Below are 16,541 nucleotides of genomic sequence, written 5' to 3'. Positions count from 1 at the left end.
ACAGTTCCTTTGTGTGTGTGTGTGTGTGTGTGTGTGTGTGTGTGTGTGTGTGTGTGTGTGTGTGTGTGTGTGTGTGTGTGTGTGTGTGTGTGTGTGTGTGTGTCCCAGTGAGAGTATTAAACCTTAAAATCTGCAGAGATTAGGAGCCGTCCATAAATCCACAGCTGATGGTCCCGGACTTCCAGAACAAACACGGCTGTTTCCTCTGCATGAGGCGAGGAGGACTTCAGCTCTGACTGTTCTTCCCCTCAAGCACTAAGCGTTCTCCGGAGTTCTCAGCCTGTCACATGGGTGAAGAGAACACCGAGGACATCCATCCTAGCCGTTAATAGCTGGAAGCTTGTGCGGTGTGAAATCTTGACGGAACGGTGCGGTTGTTAAACGTCGGCAGGTGCACCGTATCTCGGCCCGGGTCGACGAGAATGTTGTTTTTGTGGAGTCCGGTTCCGGTCTGGGATCCGGTACGCGGCCCGGTCCAGCTGCCGGGCTACGTCAGGCCGGCATCTCCATCCCACTGGGAAAGCATTCCACATTCTCTGGAGCGCGGAACATTCATGACGCAACACCCAAAACCGAAGGAGGACGACTGTGAAGGCTGAGAAAGACAGGCTGCTGTTCAGAGACACAACGTCCACAAAACCAGCAGGTCCTTCCACACAACCGGAGAACACCGAGCTCAGCAACGTCAGGGGGGAGCCCAGGGTCGCTGAGGTTCACTCATCAGTCTGACTGTACTGTACTGCACAACCATCGGTCTGACTGTACCGTACTGCACAACCATCAGTCTGACTGTACTGTACTGCACAACCATCGGTCTGACTGTACTGTACTGCACAACCATCGGTCTGACTGTACTGTACTGTACAACCATCAGTCTGACTGTACTGTACTGCACAACCATCGGTCTGACTGTACTGTACTGCACAACCATCGGTCTGACTGTACTGTACTGTACAACCATCAGTCTGACTGTACTGCACAACCATCGGTCTGACTGTACTGTACTGTACAACCATCAGTCTGACTGTACTGTACTGCACAACCATCAGTCTGACTGTACTGTACTGCACAACCATCAGTCTGACTGTACTGTACTGTACAACCATCAGTCTGACTGTACTGTACTGCACAACCATCAGTCTGACTGTACTGTACTGCACAGCCATCAGTCTGACTGTACTGTACTGCAGAACCATCAGTCTGACTGTACTGTACTGCACAACCATCAGTCTGACTGTACTGTACTGCACAACCATCAGTCTGACTGTACTGTACTGCACAACCATCAGTCTGACTGTACTGTACTGTACAACCATCAGTCTGACTGTACTGTACTGCACAACCATCGGTCTGACTGTACTGTACTGCACAACCATCAGTCTGACTGTACTGTACTGCAGAACCATCAGTCTGACTGTACTGTACTGTACAACCATCAGTCTGACTGTACTGTACTGCACAACCATCAGTCTGACTGTACCGTACTGCACAGCCATCAGTCTGACTGTACTGTACTGCACAACCATCAGTCTGACTGTACTGTACTGTACAGCCATCAGTCTGACTGTACTGTACTGCACAACCATCAGTCTGACTGTACTGTACTGCAGAACCATCAGTCTGACTGTACTGTACTGCACAACCATCGGTCTGACTGTGCTACAGAACCATCGGTCCGCCTGTAGTGTACAATGATATGATGATATGTGAACACTGTGACTGTTGCTCAGTGAGCCTGATCGTCTCGCTGTTGGCTCATGTTTGCTTTGTTTTGTTGAATTCATGTCAGCGTGAAGTGAATCTAAATGTTGGGGTTTTCTGTCACAACATCTAAAAACATCTCGACAGTCAGTCTCAGAACCGTTTTCCATTTAATACTGACAGTTGATCCACTGACCTCAGAAACATCCGACTGAAGCTGAACGTCATGAAAAGGAATGTAAACAAAACAAACAGCTGCAGTCCCACAGACATGAACATGACCTGCACACCTTCACCAGAAGACCCATCTTCACCCCATCACCCTCATCATCCTCACCCTCACCGTCAGGCGAGCCCTCTCTGAACAAATCTGAGTAGGCCTACTGTCTGCTCACCACATCATTATTTACAGTTCACAGGAGAAACAATCACACAGTGAGTTTAACAAACAAAACAAGACATTAGTTGTGAGTGGATCACCGAGCCGTAAGAGGCAGCCTCGGCAGGTTATATCAGCCCTTTTTCAAGTTCCATAGCATGTTAGTGGTTACCCATGGCGTGAAGCTACGGCTGTCAGAGCTTCACTTTTTACTGGATCAAATATAAAAGTTAAAAAAAAATATCTCTGAAGTTTGGCCAGTGTTCCAACTGTAAAACCCACAAACATCCATGATTACAGTCACACCAGATTACTACTGAGAGCTACAACTACAGGTACTGCGAGCTAGGCTTCCCTCGAGTGGATGAAGGAAGCAGGTGACTGGATGAATCCTGCCTGAGGAGGAGGAGGAGGAGGTGGAGGAGGTGGAGGGGGAGCTGTGGCCTGAGGTGTGACCGCAGACGGACACGTCTCCCCCAGTCTTCAAGTAAGGACGGTGTCCCGGTGGACGGCGGCTGTCACGGGCGTCCCTCCACACAGCGGGGGTCGGTGGCGTCCGGGCAGCGGCAGCTGAAGCCCCCCGGCCGCGGCAGGCACAGGTGAGAACAGCCGCCGTTATCGGAGCAGTAGTTGTAGGCTGGAGGAGGAAGAGGAGGAGGAAGAGGAAGAGTCAGCGATCATCTGGAGCAATAAAACAATCCTCAAATGAGGAGACCATCACCAGACCAAGCTGCTTCACGCTGTGTTGGAATGATTCCAGTCTGACTCGTCCATCTCCATCCCTTTTCCCCCTTTTCTACTGGAGCCAGACGTTTCAGCCACTCCAGCCGATTCGCCTGCCTGCTTGTTTTTGTCATCCTGAAGCAGTTTGTCAGCGTGGCTCTGCAGCAGTTCACCTGTCTGTTCGTCTCAGAGCGCCAGGTGAAGCTGCAGGTTGTCAGTTAAACTCTTAGTTCGGATATCTTTCCAAGTAGAGACTTTAGAAACGTTCCAACAGGCAGGAGACTCAGATTTTTACTGGTTGAAGACATTTTAAGAGCTCGGTTTCACTCCGTTTTAAAGTTCCCATTCAGGCAGATGCAGGTTCTTACAGCTGACCTCCACCAGCAGTACAACAACTGATAGGCTGAAGAACACTTCAGAGTCAGGAGGAAGTTACAGTCCAGCAGGAGCCACAGGATCGACCTGGACTGCCTCTACAGCCGTGACGCGCTCGCCTCGTCTGGAGGAGCAGCTGGGCCTGGGGGCTCGTTAGGTCACTTCTCCCTGTCATACTGAGTGGAACCAGATGTTTTCTACTCTGTATGATACACTGACGGTACCAGAGTGACGCTGAGGGTGACCCTAAACACAGCTGGAGGAATCTGATACGACTGAAAGCAGGGACGCCAGTGCCAGTCATGCTACATGCTGCAGAGCTTCAGGCTAACACACCAGGTATGCTATAGGCTACATGCTACAGAGCTTCAGGCTAACACACCAGGTATGCTATAGGCTACATGCTAAAGAGCTTCAGGCTAACACACCAGGTATGCTATAGGCTACATGCTACAGAGCTTCAGGCTAACACACCAGGTATGCTATAGGCTACATGCTACAGAGCTTCAGGCTAACAGCAGTCAGACAGACAGTTCTTCCATTACATTAGGAGGAATTCTGTATTTTATGTCACTACTGCTACTTTGATGGTTTTAGATTTAAAGTTATTTTGAAATTCCAGTTTTTTAAACCCATGTAAATCAAAACTAAATAGACAACTGACAGTAAAAACCATTTCTAAAAAGAAAGCTTTACGATTAGCTTTACTCCGCTCTTCTTTCTTCCTCCAAACATGAGGAGGGGACGTTTCCTCGCGGAGCCCCGCTGCCTGCTGGGAGGCCCTGCCTCACTGCTTATGTCAAACAACACATATGTTTAACACAGGGTTGTTTAGTACGAGAGTAAACAGCTTTGGCCAGTGCAGTAAAGGTTGCTGATGGGTTCTCCACAGCTTTTAGGCTTCAGCCCGACAGACGAGCTGTTAGCCACAACATTCAGACGAACATCAGCCTGCTTGACGTACACACATCACGCAGGAAGCAGGAAACGTGTGAAGCGGCGCCTTGTTCAAGCAGACAAAGAGTTAAATGCTCTCAGTTGTTGCCCGTCAGAGTTGGAGAGGAACCAGGACGTAAAGCTGTTTCCCATCAGTATGGCTGGAGGCTGGCGGCCAGCGAGTCTCCGTATCCACAGCTGGCCTCCCTGAGGCCACATCAGCCCGGGTTCCCACGCTTATATCGTCTCACACCATACAGCTCGCCGGCTGGCTGAGCACATCTGTCCTCCCACTGCTCTGAACCCACAGCCGCCACGCTCTGGATCGCTGGCTTTGGAGAAGTTCCTCCTCTAAGGATCCACGCTGAGCTGAAGACTGAGCTTCAGCAGTGGATTCACACTAATGGGAGAGTGAACACACACCAAGGCTGCTCGCACAAGCCAACTGAGCCCAGAGAGACAGGAGGAACCTCACTATGTTGAGGCACGTGAATGTTTTTCTTGGCAGCTGGTCATTAGGACGACCTGATGGTAAACGATGGTCCAGACAAGATAAGAACCACTGAACCAGCTCCACCCTGAACCAGGACTCTCCTCCTGCGTGACTAGTTGGTTCAGGAGGGTTTCTGACGACACTGGCGTGAGGTTTATGAAAACATTTTGCTTCTCATTTGGTTTGATGGGGCCCACTGATCGCAATGCCGGTCCACCCGGGACGACTTGATGCTCCCAGACCGCTGGATTGGAAAGGAAGTCATCTATCCCTTCCTCCTGGTTGGTTCCCCAGCTGGTCCTGGACTGAAGCAGAGGTTCCTGGACCCGCCCCGGGCCTCCTCCCACTGGGACTAGTCTGGTAAGTTTCCCCTCAGTGTGGAGGAGTAGCTCTGGACTTGACTCTTCACAGTATCAGTCCGGCCCCCGCCCGCCGGGGAAAACTCCTGCAGCCGCCCACTGCTTGTGGAGCGGATTTTAAATCAATAGTTACGACCAAACATGTCAAAGTTACTTCAGTTCAGCACAGTTTAATCATGAGACGCATAACAAGCTTGACTCCATGTTGGGAAAGTGACTGTTGACCGTTTCATGGACAGAAGGTCAGACTGTGGTAGACCTGCTGGGAACCGGAGCAGAGGAGGACTGGATTCACTCCACCTGATCAGAGGACGGCTCTGTCCCTGCTCTGTCCCTGCTCTGTCCCTCTCAGCTCTCCTCATGTTGCCTGGGTTCTTACCTTGTGGGCACTGTGTCGTGGTGGTGGTGATTCCGTACAGCCGAGAGCGTTTGTGGGGCAGAAACTCCTCCGTTTCACTTCCCGACCTGCGATCCACAGCCACCACGGCGTCTCTGTGAAGAACCACCAGCAGTCATGTTCCTGTCCGTCTGCTGAGACGCTCTGAAGAGGACAGCTCTGTCTGTCTGTCTGTCTCACAAGCTCAACTGGCTTCTCCTTCACACACTCTGTTTTTCAAAATAAAAGTGATTTTCACAAAGCTTGGTTTACTAAAATGTTCAAAGACACAAATGTTACGGTTCTGCTCTGTTTGTTTGCTGAGTTTGACATAAGCATGTCCTATTGGGACGGTGTGTGTGTCGGAGCTGTGTGTGTGTCGTCGGAGCTGTGTGTGTGTCGTCGGAGCTGTGTGTGTGTCGTTGGAGCTGTGTGTGTGTCGTCGGAGCTGTGTGTGTGTGGTCGGAGCTGTGTGTGTGTCGTCAGAGATGTGTGTGTGTCGTTGGAGCTGTGTGTGTGTCGTCGGAGCTGTGTGTGTGTCGTTGGAGCTGTGGGTGTGTTATTGGGACTGTGTGTGTGTCGTTGGAGCTGTGTGTGTGTCGTTGGAGCTGTGGGTGTGTTATTGGGACTGTGTGTGTGTCGTTGGAGCTGTGTGTGTGTCGTTGGAGCTGTGTGTGTGTCGTTGGAGCTGTGTGTGTGTCGTTGGAGCTGTGGGTGTGTCGTTGGAGCTGTGGGTGTGTCGTTGGAGCTGTGGGTGTGTCGTTGGAGCTGTGTGTGTGTCGTTGGAGCTGTGTGTGTGTCGTTGGAGCTGTGGGTGTGTCGTTGGAGCTGTGGGTGTGTCGTTGGAGCTGTGTGTGTGTCGTTGGAGCTGTGTGTGTGTCGTTGGAGCTGTGTGTGTGTCGTTGGAGCTGTGGGTGTGTCGTTGGAGCTGTGTGTGTGTCGTTGGAGCTGTGGGTGTGTCGTTGGAGCTGTGGGTGTGTCGTTGGAGCTGTGTGTGTGTCGTTGGAGCTGTGGGTGTGTCGTTGGAGCTGTGTGTGTGTCGTTGGAGCTGTGGGTGTGTTATTGGGACTGTGTGTGTGTCGTTGGAGCTGTGTGTGTGTCGTTGGAGCTGTGGGTGTGTTATTGGGACTGTGTGTGTGTCGTTGGAGCTGTGTGTGTGTCGTTGGAGCTGTGGGTGTGTTATTGGGACTGTGTGTGTGTCGTTGGAGCTGTGTGTGTGTCGTTGGAGCTGTGTGTGTGTCGTTGGAGCTGTGGGTGTGTCGTTGGAGCTGTGTGTGTGTCGTTGGAGCTGTGGGTGTGTCGTTGGAGCTGTGGGTGTGTTATTGGGACTGTGTGTGTGTCGTTGGAGCTGTGTGTGTGTCGTTGGAGCTGTGTGTGTGTCGTTGGAGCTGTGGGTGTGTCGTTGGAGCTGTGGGTGTGTTATTGGAGCTGTGTGTGTGTCGTTGGAGCTGTGTGTGTGTCGTCGGAGCTGTGTGTGTGTCGTTGGAGCTGTGTGTGTGTCGTTGGAGCTGTGTGTGTGTCGTTGGAGCTGTGTGTGTGTCGTTGGAGCTGTGTGTGTGTCGTTGGAGCTGTGTGTGTGTCGTTGGAGCTGTGTGTGTGTCGTTGGAGCTGTGTGTGTGTCGTCGGAGCTGTGTGTGTGTCGTTGGAGCTGTGGGTGTGTTATTGGGACTGTGGGTGTGTCCCTGGACTTGCCACTCTGTACCTCCTCCAGTCAGTGTAGTAGAGGCTTCCTCCAAAGGAGACCACAGCGAAGGGATACTGGATTCCCTCCACCACCACCCTCCTCAGCCGGCGGTGAGGATCCATACACTCCACCTTCCGGGTCCCTACAGGGTGGAGACCATGTGAGCACCAGTTTGACCTCACAGTTTTCATTATTCAGCAGTTTGAGCATCTCACCCGCGTCGGCCCAGCAGAGCTCCTGGCTGTTAGGGTCAAAGGTCAGGCCGTTGGGAAGTCCCAGCTCATCCTGCACGAGGATGCTCCGGTCTGTCCCGTCCATGTTGGACATCTCAATTTTGGGCCCGTCTCTGTTCCAGTCGGCCCAGTAGATCCTCCTGAGGGCGCAGACACCAGACCAGTCCAGACATGCTTCTGTTGCTGACATGTCAACATTGTTTTAATGACAACTGCAGCTGCTGCTGCTGCTGTTACTGACAAACTCCGAAATCAGCTGAAATCACTGGACATTTATTCAGCTTCAACAGACAACTAATTCAGCTCAATGCAGAGTAGATCACTAACCTTCTAACGGCTCAGAGGAGATGCGTTAATGAAATGCTGCTGCGCTACACTGTCAGGTTTGTTCTGCTGATCAGAACAGCTGCTTGTTTGGATCACATTCAGGTGAGCCAGGCGTGACTCTACAAGGCTCCAATTAGCTTTAAAATCCAGGGAAACATCCATCCATCTTCAACTGCTTATCCGGGGCCGGGCCGCAGGGACAGCAGTCTCAGCAGAGATGTCCAGACTTCCTGTCCCCAGAGACTTCCTCCAGCTCTTCGGGGGGGGGGTCGCGAAGCGTTCCCAGTCCAGCCCAGAGACATAGTCTCTGCAGAGTGTAGGTCTTCCCCGGGGTCTCCTCCCAGTGGGACATGCCCAAAACTCCAAAACTCCTCCCCAGGGAGGCGTCCAGGAGGTTCCATCCTGAAGAGGAGCCGAGCCTCTGTTGCCAACTGGTTTTTCATATGCATTATTGCACTTTATCTGGTATTATTGGTTCACTGAGCATAACGGTATATATGTTTATTTGGAACTTCTGCAATTATCATTACATTAGTTATAGTTAGTTTCATTTTGACCGCCCGGTCCACGCCAAGCTCGCGGTGTGGTCTTGTTAAGTAGGGTAGGCCCACAGCCGGCTCATGGCGAGCTGGCGTGTGGCGCAGTAATCTGGCTGTGGCCTGCAGAAATGTGATCATGGCTAAGACGTGTAAGTTTTCTTCCATCCTCATTTGATTCACTGTTAACTTAATCCTAAATTATACTGATTGTTGCGCTGTGTGTTTCCACAGGGGACTTTTTCCTTGTTGATATCTGTACAAAAGAAAACCCTTTTAAACTGAGCTCAAAACAAAGAATAAAGACTTCAAGGGACAACGGTGCTCATTTCAAAGGGGCAACATAAATCTGGTGTTTCCGCCCTGTTGCATTAAGTTTGTGGATCTTGCCCACTGTGGATTAGAGCTACCAGAGCTGTGTTTGGATCGGGAGTGGAAGACGCTACGCAACACCTCCTCACTGCTCCTCTGGATGTGGAGGAGTAGCGGCTCTACTCCCAGCTCCTCCCCGTCTCTACGGGAGTCCAGCCCCCCGACGGAGGAAGATCCTTCCAGCCGCTTGTATCCGGGATCTTGTCCTTTCGGTCATGACCCGAAGCTCATGATCATAGGCAGGGGCGGATCTAGGATTCTAGGAGATCAGGGGCTTAGTCCTGAGGATGCAGATGCCGATTTGTTTTTTCCAGCTTTTTTTGTGCCACACACACTAAACTATCTTTATTTTATTTGTTTTATTTTTTTTACATCAACTTACCACCAATTCAAAGCTGAGAAAGGCACAGAGAACACTTAAAAATCAGACACTTTTATGATGCAAATGTCTTAAGACCAGCAGCCTTGTTTTATGCCTCATGTCCACTGAAAGAAAAAAAAATAAAATACAAAAGTTATTCAGACTGATCATAAACTAAAGAAATGAAATTCCTTACAGTATTTCCTTACTGCAGGCTCCCTGTGGTCCTGGCTGGTACCTCTGCTGTTCTTTACTGCTCTGTTCTTCAATCCTGTCCTCAAGTCCTGTCTTCAGTCCTCCTGTCTCTTCTCTCTTGCTTTCTCTGCACATTTTGTATGATTTCCTGTTCATTTCCCCTCACTTTCTCTTTCACTCCTTCCTCTCTTCTGTCTCTGTTACTCTTTAAATACAATATTTCAGAGCTGTTCTCATGTCTTGTCATGCCTTTTTTTGAATGTTAAATGTGGGTCAGCTCCTGTCTTTTCCTCTTCACTCACACATGAACTAAAATAAATAAAAATATTTAGAAATAAAACCTATGAAACATACTGATGTATTGAGTTTAAATGTTTAAAATGTTTCTTGATGAGATTAGAAAATTCTCCCTCTTCTTTAAATAAATGAACTGTTTTAACTCCCTTGGATTAGCTGAAAATACATCATGATTAACTGTTGACTGAACCACCCAGAAGTGTACATAAGAGCTAAAATTAGCACAAGCTTAAGCATCTGCAGTAGTAATATACAGAATAATAATCCAAAAACATCCTATATAATGGTAAAGCACTGACAGGGAGCACTTTTCTGCACAATGAAGACTTTAATCATTTTGCTAGTAATACTTTTCATTCATATTTCATAAAGGGTTTTTAGTCTTATCCTGGAATGCAACATTGATCTAGCTGTCTTTCATTTTCAGTGCGGTTGTGTTGTTGTTGGTATTAACAGATAATACTGACAGCCAGCCAGCAAAATCAGAGTTTCACAAACTGGGATCATCAATCTGTGTTGCAGCTTCTGCTGCTGCTGCTGCTGCTGCTGTTGGCGACGTTGAGTCGACTCTGGTAAGGAAAGTCGCTATTGGCTGTCCTTAGAAGTCGCTAGATGACGACATCACCTAATTTGCATAATTGGCAATTTGCATGTAATTGTAATGGACACTGTAGGAGAGGAATAACGTCGTGGGAGAATCAAAAAGTGAACTAAAAACACCCTAAATATGTTTAGAACTACAAATGAACTGACAAAAGTGTGACAGTGAAGAAACCTTCAACATGTCCATCCCGCTCTGTGACCCAGGACGGGCGCAGCGGCGGATTTCCCCACACTCGAGTCATTGAAGTGTGGAGTGGTGTGGGTCTCCTCCTGCTCCGACTCAGCAGGGGGCGCTGCATGACTCTGGCCGCTGTGGGCGCTTTGGGACGGGGGAGGGGCTCACGCCACACCCTCTGCTCGTTGAGGACAGTGGAGACGTCCTGTCACATCTCCAGAGCACCAGGAAACGTCGCTAGATTTGTCGCTAGTCGCTTTTGACAAAAAAAAGTCGCCAAGAGGCTTTGGAAAGTCGCTAGATTTAGCGAGAAAGTCGCCAAGTTGGCAACACTGCCTCTGGTTAGCAGTAGAATCAAGGAGCAGCAACTAGCGCGCATAGACGTGAACGCTTCTTCTTCTGGACAGGCGGCAGACCGCTGGCTGCTCTCCAGTGCATACTGCCGCTCTCTGGTGAATTGCAGTACTGCACATTATACTCAGACCAGCTCGGATCCGCGATCCGGGGCTCTTGACAAAACATCCGGGGCTTGAGCCCAAGTAGCCACCCCCTCAATCCGCGTATGACCATAGGTGAGGGTGGGGATGTAGACTGACCGGTGAATCCAGAGCTTCGCCTTTCGGCTCAGCTCGTTCTTCACCACGACTGACCGAAACGACGACCGCATCACTGCAGCCGCTGCACCGATCCGCCTGTCAATCCCACCTCCATCCGTCCCCCACTGTGAACAAGACCCCAAGATACTGTAACTCCTCCACCTGGGCCAGAGTCTCTCCACCGACCTGGAGGGGGCAAGCCACCTTCCTCCGGTCGAGGACCATGGCCTCGGATTTGGAGGTGCTGATCCTCATCCCTGTCGCTTCACACTCAGCTGTCAACTGCCCCAGTGCATGATGGTCCAGGTTTGATGAAGCCAACAGGACAACATCATCTGCAAAAAGCAAAGATGAACTCCTGTGGTCCCCAAACCGGACCCCCTCCAGCCCCTGGCTGCACCTAGAAATTCTGTCCATAAAGATTATGAACAGAACCGGTGACAAAGTTCAGCCCTGCCGGAGTCCAACATGCACCGGGAACAGGTCCGACGTACTGCCAGCAATGCGGACCAGACTCCTACTTCAGTCATACAGAGACCCTTAAACAAGGGGCCCCAGACTCTGTACTCCAGAAGCACCCTCCACAAGACACCACAAGGTCGAACGCCTTCTCCAAGCCCACAAAACACATGTGACCTGGTTGGGCAAACTCCCATGGACCCTCGAACACTGTATGGAGACTTTCCCAGGAAGGCTGAGGAGTGTGATCCCCCTATAGTTGGAGCACACCCTCCGGTCCCCCTTTTTAAAACAGGGGAACCACCACCCCGGTCTGCCAGTCCAGAGGCACCGTCCCCGACCGCCACGCCATGTTACAGAGACGAATCAACCAAGACAGTCCTGAACATCCAGACTTAAGGTACTTAGGGTGAATCTCATCCACCCCAGGGGCCTTGCCACCGAGCAGCTTACCGACCACCTCAGAGAGACCTCAGCCTCTGCTTCCTCCAGGAAGACGTGGCGACGGGATTGAGGAGGTCCTCGAAGTATTCTTTCCACCGTCCTATGATATCCCCAGTTGAGGTCAGCAGCTCCCCACCTCCACTATAAACAGTGTTGGTGGAGACCTGCTTTCCCCTCCTGAGGCGCTGGACGGTTTTCCAGAATATCTTTGGGGCCGCCCGGTGCTCCTCCTCCATGTCCTCCTGAACTCCTCCCAGACCCCAGCCTTTGCCTCCACAGCGGTTCTCTTGGCCTGCCGGTACCCGTCAGCTGCTTCTGGAGTTCCACGAGCCAGCAAGGGCGAATCCCAATTCTCTGCTTAATCCTCAATCTTACCCCTCATTCCTCAAAATGCGCGCTCCCGTGAAGTTAAGTGCTGTCCCATTCCTACACAAGTTGAGGAAAGGAGCGAGACTAAGGAGTGTTATCTCCCTTAATTATGAGATTCTACCAGACCTACCTTGGAGGTAAGGATAACCCAGAATGCTTGTTAAATAGTTTGTTCTGCTGTGATTTTATTAATAAAAAATTTGTATATTACTTTGGGAGTAATTGTATTAAGTTTCTATCACAGGTAATATTTACAAAGGCTATTGGAAAGAAATCAAGAAAATTCATTTGAAGGCATTTATTAACAAGGTCACACAGCAAAATGTTCAACATTTCTAATGCAGGGTGCATTACTTACAGTTATAAAGGGCGTTGTTATTGATCATTGACCAAAATTAATACTGCTGCTCTTTCACTTCAGGTTTTCCGCCAGACCTTTTCAGTCCACCCCCCCCCCCCCCCCCCCCCCCCCCCCCCCAATCCCCGCGCACTAAATTCTGCAGCGCCCGGACAACAGAGAGAAAAAAAAAACCAACCCAGCGCTCCATGTCAGCAACCCAGTCTCTCTCTCTCATTCGGACGGCTCAAAGAAGCGTCGCGCTAGCCGCTAGGAGCACCCTCCCGACGGTCCAAACCCCACCCCCCCCCCACCCCCCACCCCCCCCGTCGCCGCCGCGCGGAAACTCTGCACTTCCGGCTTTCTTCTACCCTCTTGCGCAGTGCTGCCCCCTGTGGTCCAAGGACGTAACTGTCTTTAAGGGCTGTCCCATTTCCAAATGACTTTACATTCCTTAACACTTGTTTTTAGGAGGCACTTAATTTGAGATTGAGGATCAAGGTTGAGGAGTGAGGATTAAGCAGAGAATTGGGATTGGGCCCAAGACTCAATAGAACTCCTCCTTCAGCTTGACGGCAGCCTTTACTTCCGGTAGGGAAGCTTCCTGCTGACAGAGGGTTCCAACAGACGGTCCCAGCAGACCCTCACAACACGTTTGGGTCTGCCAAGTCTGTCCGGTTTCCTCCTCCGCCAGCGAATCAAACTCACCACCGTGGTGATCGGTCCACAGCTCTGCTCCTCTCTTCACCTGAGGGTCCAAAACACGAGGTCAGAGGTCAGATGACACGACAACAAAGTCGATCATCGACCTCCGACCTCGGGTGTCCTGGTGCCAAGTGCACTTATGGACCCCCCTGTGCTCGAACATGGTGTTTGTTATGGACAAACTGTGACTAGCACAGAAGTCCAATAACAGAACACCACTCGGGTTCAGATCAGGGAGGCTGTGCGATCCAATCCCCCCCTTCCAGGTCTCACTGTCGCTGCCCACATGGGGTACTCCCAGTAGAACAATGGAGTCCCCAGTCGGAGCACTGTCCAGCACCCCTCCCAGGGACTCCAAGAAGACTCGGTACTCTGCACTGCTGTTTGGCCCGTCAGCCGAAACAACCGTGAGGCACCTGTCCCCGACCCGAAGGACCAGGGACCAGACCCTCTAGTCCACTGGGGAGAACTGCAGCACATAGCAGCTAAGCTGTGGGGCTATAAGCAAACCCACACCAGACCGTTGCCAGAGAAGTGGGAAGTGTCAGCCCTTCTCGAGAGGTTGGCTTTCAGAGCCAAGGTTCTGTGTATCGGCTGCCACCCAATCCACACTGCACCCGGCCCCTACAGATCCCGCTCAAGTAAAGATGGCGCGGTACGTTTGGAGACAGAAATCGTTTCACACACATCATGAAAGACAACAATATAGTCACCATCCTTGGGGACAACAGCAAAATGGGGATTTTTAACACAATTCAATGGAAACAGAGGCAAATCGCTGTTGCACTTTAGTGAAATTTGAAAAATAACACTTTGTTCAGTGAAGAACTGCAATGAAAATGCAGCTGGAGACAAACACAGCTGAGTGTACTCAACTAGATGGTAACGAAGCACTTCATCATTTTATACTTTTAAAAAATAACATGTGAAGGCAAAGCAATACCGGACCGAGCACGTAGCCCTGTGGAATACCACAAAAGCCTTCTGGAATCACTGACTGACAAAAAAACTTCAATCAAAGACAGCGTTGAGACGGCTTTGAATTCGTGACGAGGCAGAGATGAAAACAGAATGGAGTCAGCCAGTGGTATCATAATCTGTGAAGCTTTAACCCTGACACACTGTTTTCCATTGCTCACCCGTAGGCCGGGTCGGTGACGATGGGTCTGGGGTTGACCAGGTCGGTGTCAAACAGGACGCGGCGCTGGCTGCCGTCCAGCTTGGAGACCTCCACAGTGTCTCTCATGGAGTCAGTCCAGAACATCAGACGGGCCACGTGGTCGATCGCGATGCCTTCAGGGCTCTGCAGCTCTAAGGAAAGCAGGTACCATGAAAATCAGACGCAGGGAAGAGACTGGCCAGCTTCGACCAGAATCCAGAAGATGATGAACTCCAAAACAGAATCAATTTAATAGGCTCTGAGGTCCTCAGGAAGAGGTCTGCTCTGTGATCCAGACTCTGAGGTCCTCAGGAAGAGGTCTACTCAGTGATCCAGACTCTGAGGTTCTCAGGAAGAGGTCTGCTCAGTGATCCAGACTCTGAGGTCCTCAGGAAGAGGTCTGCTCAGTGATCCAGACTCTGAGGTTCTCAGGAAGAGCCAGCACAGACTATTTCCTGAGGATTCTGAAGACCAACAACCTCACTCTGACAATGAAGACTATTCTGATTCTGATTCTGATTCCAAAAACGCTCCCAATGCAGACACAATGAGCACAAACTGATAAACTGTCTGCAGATTCCAGTCATGCTGACGGAATTGAATGGATGAATTTTAAAGGTTTGTGGCTGGAGATGAATTTTAGTGGTGGAAAAAAGCAAAGACAACTCAGTTAGTCATCAAGGTTTCTGTGGTCCACAATGAAAGAGGCAGAGCTGAATGGCAGCCAGTACTCGGTTCTGTGAACCCGGACTCGAACCCTGTGCTTCACTTCCTGCGCTAACGGCAGCCGCACACCTTCAGAGACGAGCGTGACGACGTCCCCTCCGGTCAGACGGGCCCTGCTGATGGACGGCCTGCTGATGTCGGTCCAGTAAACCATCTTGTCCACACAGTCGTAGGCCACGGCGATCACCACCTGATCCTGAGAGACAGGGAACAAAGGGCGCTCTGTGTCGGAGGTCGGCGGCGCTCACAGAGGCCGCCGCGGAGCTTTGTGTTCGGCCGCGGCTCCTAATTTATGGACTTCATGAACGAGATGACAACAAGGGTTTGTTTCAGCGGCAGAAATGCTCTGAATTCATGACAGAGAGCAGCTATGCACCATTCAGTATCCGGGAAAATGTCAGCAGCAGCGAAACGCTGAAGCTGAAGGCTTGTGGCTCTGACTCACATCTGGAGAACTTTCAGCTTCAGAGAACTAAAGAGTCACATTGTCCGGTAAGAAATGGACAACCAGAACTGAGCAATGTTCTCGTCTCAGTCGACTACATATAAAACTAACAGATATATCTTTTAACCTAATCCTCAAAATGTGAAAACCTGTGAACTGAAGTCATGAGAAAAAGGATTTGCAAAGTTAGGAACACAGAACCGTCCAGAGTTCTCATCTACAACACTGTGAGATCCATACAGAGGGTTCTGGAAAATACTGACAGCCTCATTGTGCTACTGGAACAGTTTCAAATGGAATTAATACTTTTTCTCTCCTTTGGTGTGAACAGTTATCCCTTCTGTCTGGTCTTCTCAAATCCTGCGCTTTATCATTTATTTCTTCATCTATTCATAAGTATTCCTTTCAGGACCCTCGGCTGTCTGGGTGTGACCTTCAAACCGGGTTCTCAGTCTTTCTGAGATGTTCCTTGCTGGAGGACTCTGGGTTTTGCTGCAGAGGCTCGGTTCTTACCGGGACGTGCAGGACCGGCTTGGCGTCTCCTGTCTCCATGCCGCGTCCGTTCAGCGGCACGCCTTCGATCTTCCCGCTCTGGGCGAACAGCAGGTTCGCTCCGGGGGCCACGGGGCGCACGTCGGGCCGCGGGGTGGGGCCTACCGGGGCGGGGGCGACTGAGCGGTCGATGCCTGTGAAGGGCAGTGGTGTGAGACCGCGCCGGACGTCTCTCCGCCGGTCCACAAACCTCGCGTTTCACTCACAGAGAGGGGCGCCGCCGGGCCCGGAGCGGGTGTCGGGGATCTCCTCTCCGTCGGCGTCCACACACCAGCACTGCCCGGCGCCGGCGTGGCACTGCAGCGGCACGAAGGCGCCGTGCTCGTCGCACTGCGGCGTGTAGCGCCCCACGGCCGGCCGCGGCCGGAACAGCGAGAAGAGGCCGTCGCCGGAGGACGCCGCCGCCTGGGCGCTCTCTCTGCGCCGCTCACACAGCGTCTTCTCCCGCTCTGACGACAACACAACACAACACGGATCAACACAACACAACAACACACGACACTCGCTCACTGTACGTCCACGACAAGTTTTAACAGGCGGCGCTAAATGAAGACTTCCACACACCAGACGCCGTAAACCGGCGAGAGCATCCAGAGCTGTAATCAGCTCCACAGCTCCAGACGG

General features: G+C 51.1%; 1 protein-coding gene across 1 annotated transcript in view; it reads right to left on the bottom strand.

The window, feature by feature from the left end:
• Nucleotides 1-2,303: 2,303 nt before the first annotated feature.
• LOC115391071 (nidogen-1-like) overlaps nucleotides 2,304-16,541 on the bottom strand; it is a 30,100-nt gene continuing 15,862 nt past the window's right edge. Inside the window, exons 13-20 of the mRNA XM_030095167.1 lie at nucleotides 16,124-16,366; nucleotides 15,879-16,051; nucleotides 14,990-15,116; nucleotides 14,175-14,346; nucleotides 7,242-7,399; nucleotides 7,045-7,168; nucleotides 5,346-5,458; nucleotides 2,304-2,717 (exon numbers count right to left, since the gene is read on the bottom strand). Of these exons, the coding sequence (XP_029951027.1) occupies nucleotides 2,599-2,717; nucleotides 5,346-5,458; nucleotides 7,045-7,168; nucleotides 7,242-7,399; nucleotides 14,175-14,346; nucleotides 14,990-15,116; nucleotides 15,879-16,051; nucleotides 16,124-16,366 (1,229 nt within the window). The 3' untranslated portion in view covers nucleotides 2,304-2,598. The remainder of the gene's footprint in view (nucleotides 2,718-5,345; nucleotides 5,459-7,044; nucleotides 7,169-7,241; nucleotides 7,400-14,174; nucleotides 14,347-14,989; nucleotides 15,117-15,878; nucleotides 16,052-16,123; nucleotides 16,367-16,541) is intronic.

Source organism: Salarias fasciatus, chromosome 6, assembly GCF_902148845.1.
Source record: "Salarias fasciatus chromosome 6, fSalaFa1.1, whole genome shotgun sequence".
Taxonomy (NCBI): domain Eukaryota; kingdom Metazoa; phylum Chordata; class Actinopteri; order Blenniiformes; family Blenniidae; genus Salarias; species Salarias fasciatus.
The sequence above is the reverse complement of the archived record's forward strand: the minus strand, read 5'-3'. Positions and strand labels throughout refer to the sequence as shown.